General features: G+C 37.3%; 1 protein-coding gene across 1 annotated transcript; it reads left to right on the forward strand.

Moving 5' to 3' along the window:
• Positions 1265-2298, forward strand: LOC105173350. Its single transcript, XM_011095056.1, has 2 exons — positions 1265-1589; positions 1682-2298. The coding sequence occupies exons 1-2, from the start codon at positions 1265-1267 to the stop codon at positions 2296-2298; spliced, it is 942 nt and encodes a 313-aa protein (XP_011093358.1).

Genomic DNA, 3918 nt, shown 5'->3' on the forward strand with positions numbered 1-3918 from the left:
GTTGACATGCATATATAGATAGGACTGGTTATTTGCTTACTGAGTGGCATGCTCATTCCCCTGCTGATATTTTCTTTCAGAAATAGACTTTGAGGTGTCTGACTATTGAAGAATAGGTCCACGCGCTATACTCAGGCAGAGGTGTCTGACTATTGAAGAATAGGTCCACGCGCTATACTCAGGCAGGTCGGGCCAGTATGCAGTTTTCTCTTCTTAGTCAGTTAGAGTACAACTCACATTTTGTTTGTACAGAGAGAATATAATTTTACGGATTACTTGTGGTGTTTGATATGTATATATATATAATATTGTAGGTTGATAATACTTGCTATGACATGTTGGGGTTACGTATGCAAATTGATTAATTGATTATGTGCAAATTTATATTTATGAACACAGGGATTACTATAAGTATGACGTTTGGGAAAGATATCCCCCTTGTAGCGAGTATCAGAGCAGGGATTAGATTTTCTTGGGATAGTAGATGAAATGTAATATTATACTTATGGTGTATATGTTAAGAATCTACTCACAAGTGTGTATTTTATATAGGATGGAAGCGTCAAGAGAAAACGCTGCTGGCCCAACTGAGTCAATAGAGTCTGTGCAGGGTCATGATTCGGGATCAGAACATCAGGGGTTAGAATCCCAAAATAGAAATGCCCTACAACAAAAAATAAACCCTTTTATGCAACAGTTTATGGAAATGATGCAGAGGATGGCTCCACCGCCACAATCACAACCCCAAGATGCAGTTATTGACAAGAATTATGAAATAGTGAGGAAACAGGGAGCGAAGGTATTTGCCGGTACAACTGACCCTGCCGAAGCAGAGGAATGGCTTAGAAACACGGAAAGGATGTTGAACAGAATCGAGTGTACTTCTGAGCAAAAGTTGAGGTATGTAGTGTCCTTACTGGAGAAAGATGCCGAACACAGGGATTACTATAAGTATGACGTTTAGGGAAGATATAGCCCTTGTAGCGAAGGGGGTGCTACATTAGATGGTATCAGAGCAGGGATTAGATTTTCTTGGGATAGTAGATGAAATGTAATATTATACTTATGGTGTATATGTTAAGAATCTACTCACAAGTGTGTATTTTATATAGGATGGAAGCGTCAAGAGAAAACGCTGCTGGCCCAACTGAGTCAATAGAGTCTGTGCAGGGTCATGATTCGGGATCAGAACATCAGGGGTTAGAATCCCAATAGAAATGAAATGAACCCTTTTATGCAACAATTTCTGGAGATGATGCAGAAGATGGCTCCATCGCCACAACCCAAACCACATGATGCAGTTATTGATAAAAATTATGAAATAGTGAGGAGACAGGGAGCGAAGGTATTTGCCGGTACAACTGACCCTGCCGAAGCAGAGGAATGGCTTAGAAACACGGAAAGGGTGTTGAACAGAATCGAGTGTACTTCTGAGCAAAAGTTGAGGTATGTAGTGTCCTTACTGGAGAAAGATGCCTTAGATTGGTGGGAAACAGTCCCAAGGAGCAGGAACCGACCAACCACTTTGACATGGAATGACTTTTTGAAAGAATTTGCTGACAAATATACTCCACCAGTCTACAGAAATCGTAAAAAAATTGAATTCCTGCAATTAAAGCAAAATGAGTTATCTGTTGCTGAATATGAACTACAATTTGTGAGATTGTCAAAATATGCCCAGAGGAGGTGAGTACCGATGAATTGAAGAGAGATAGGTTTGAAAGAGGATTAAGACTCGAGATTCGGGAGAAAATAGCAATTAAACCTCCGAGTTATGGTGCTCTGCTGGAAGCGGCATTGAGGGCAGAAGAGACATCCATTGAAAGGAGTTCTACTGAAGCTAAACGAAATAAAATGACAGATAACTTGAATCCTACACCAGGAGAAAGTAGTGCAGATTCCTTTAGGGGTTCTGGTTCACAGATGGGTTGGTTTAGAGGTCGAGGAGTGGGTCAGACTATTAGGTCTCCTTTAGTGTTTTCGAGTAGAGGCGGCCCTACTTCGGTTGGATTTGGAGGGAGACAAGGTCCAGCCAGATCGTTCAGTGGAGGATCTATTCCTTCTTGTGCTAATTGCGGTAGGAGACACATTGGTGAATGTTGGGGAGTCCGAACAATTATATGTTATAGTTGCCGTCAACTGGGACATATTGTCAGGGACTGTCCTACATGGAGGGATAATTCTAGAGGACCTCAGATTTCAGAGTTTAGCAATATGGGGGAAAACTCACAACGAACAGGTACGAGCAGAGGACGAGGTAGAGGGGGTCGAGGTAGAGGAGTTGAGAATGAAAATTAAGAAATAAAGAAATACCTATGGTGAAGGCCAAATAGAGTCATCACTCTCCAAGAGAAGCCACTTGGGAAGTTGAGGAGAACATGAGAGATAAATACCCATATTTACTCCCTGAGCCGGTAAGTTAGTTAAATTTCGAGGACAAAATTTTTATTAGGAGGGGAGAATTGTAACGGCCCAAAAATTATAATATATAATTGGGGGATTAATTGGTAAATTTTTATGAAACTTGGTTAATTAGTAAATAAATTATGTTCTATAATTGGAATATAATAAAGCTTGAACGGGTTAATTTGGAGTTTGTTATAATATTTGAGAGCAAATTATATTAATTAAAAAAAATTAGAAAGGATGTAATGGGTATTTCGAGAAAAGTTTAATAAAAAAAATATATTATATATATAATATATATAATATATATATATAAAGTGAAGAGAGAGAGAGTTGAAATGGAGGCGGTGGGGCCTCTGCACCCAATTTCATTTTAATATACAAATTCACACACACATACACATAATACACAATTCACACACACACCAACGCACACACGCATCGTCGAAGACAGAGGTACGGTATTGTATAATAGCGAGAAATTGATAGGAAATTCATAGAAATATTCTGAAAATTATATTTAATAAATGGTATGTTAATAAAGAGGAAAAACGAAGATTTGTATTTCGATAGAAATGGAATATTAAAGAATTATAAGAAATTGTACAAATGATATTCAATATTATATTTTAAAGAAATTACGATATTTTCGATATATTAATTGTGTATGGTATAACTCATTATAGGATATGGGGGTAAGGTGAAAGGACTGACAATTAGCGATTGAGTAGAAAAAAATGTTGTGAGGTTGAGGTAAGTAAATAATTAGTATTATCTATATATGTCCTCTTTATTTGTGGTATTACTGTTATATGATTTTTTTGGTTCATGCTGACTTTGATTTATCTGAAAATATATATGAGTGGTGAATGATGTAATTTGATTGACGATAATGTGTACGTGGAATGAGAAAGTACGTTAACATATTATGTTTGTTGTTTGATGTGTTGTGAGTGTCTGAGAATGAGAATGTATTGATATATGATTTTACATTACTAGTTGCTTACAAGAATGGTGATATGTGGAAATGAGGGAGTGGTGGAAATTGAATATAATTATGGTGTGAATACCCCTTGACGTGTTGAAAATGCTATGTGCGAAAAAAAAATGCTATGTGCGAAAAAAAAGTGCTATGTGCGAAAAGAAAGTGCTATGTGCGAAAGAAAAATGCTATGTGCGCAATGAAAGAGCTTTGATGCGAAATGAAAATGCTATGTGCGAAATGAGATTGATGAGCCGGCTGTCAAGGAAATTCACTTAAATTTATATAACGGTGAGACTGAGTTGGTGGGAAAAACACAATATCACCTTCTGGTAAGCAAACTAGGAAAAATGGAGTTTGGTTAGTTGTCTTATTATGAGATAGTCATGTGGTGTAATAAAACTGATTATGTTGGAATTAAATTGATTGTATTGCATTCGTGTTGCTTATTTATCTTGTTTGGGCTATGGTTGACATGCATATATAGATAGGACTGGTTATTTGCTTACTGAGTGACAGGCTCATTCCCC

The sequence above is a fragment of the Sesamum indicum genome, linkage group LG11 (genome assembly GCF_000512975.1).
Source record: "Sesamum indicum cultivar Zhongzhi No. 13 linkage group LG11, S_indicum_v1.0, whole genome shotgun sequence".
In the NCBI taxonomy this organism is placed as follows: Eukaryota; Viridiplantae; Streptophyta; class Magnoliopsida; order Lamiales; family Pedaliaceae; genus Sesamum; species Sesamum indicum.

What these genes read in the sequence shown, in the direction of transcription:
- LOC105173350 (XM_011095056.1), top strand. Translation starts at nt 1,265, where the DNA reads ATGGCTCCATCGCCACAACCCAAACCACATGATGCAGTTATTGATAAA. An exon ending in TCCACCAGTCTACAGAAATC is followed by an intron (nt 1,590 to 1,681) that starts GTAAAAAAATTG and finishes AAATATGCCCAG; the next exon opens with AGGAGGTGAGTACCGATGAA.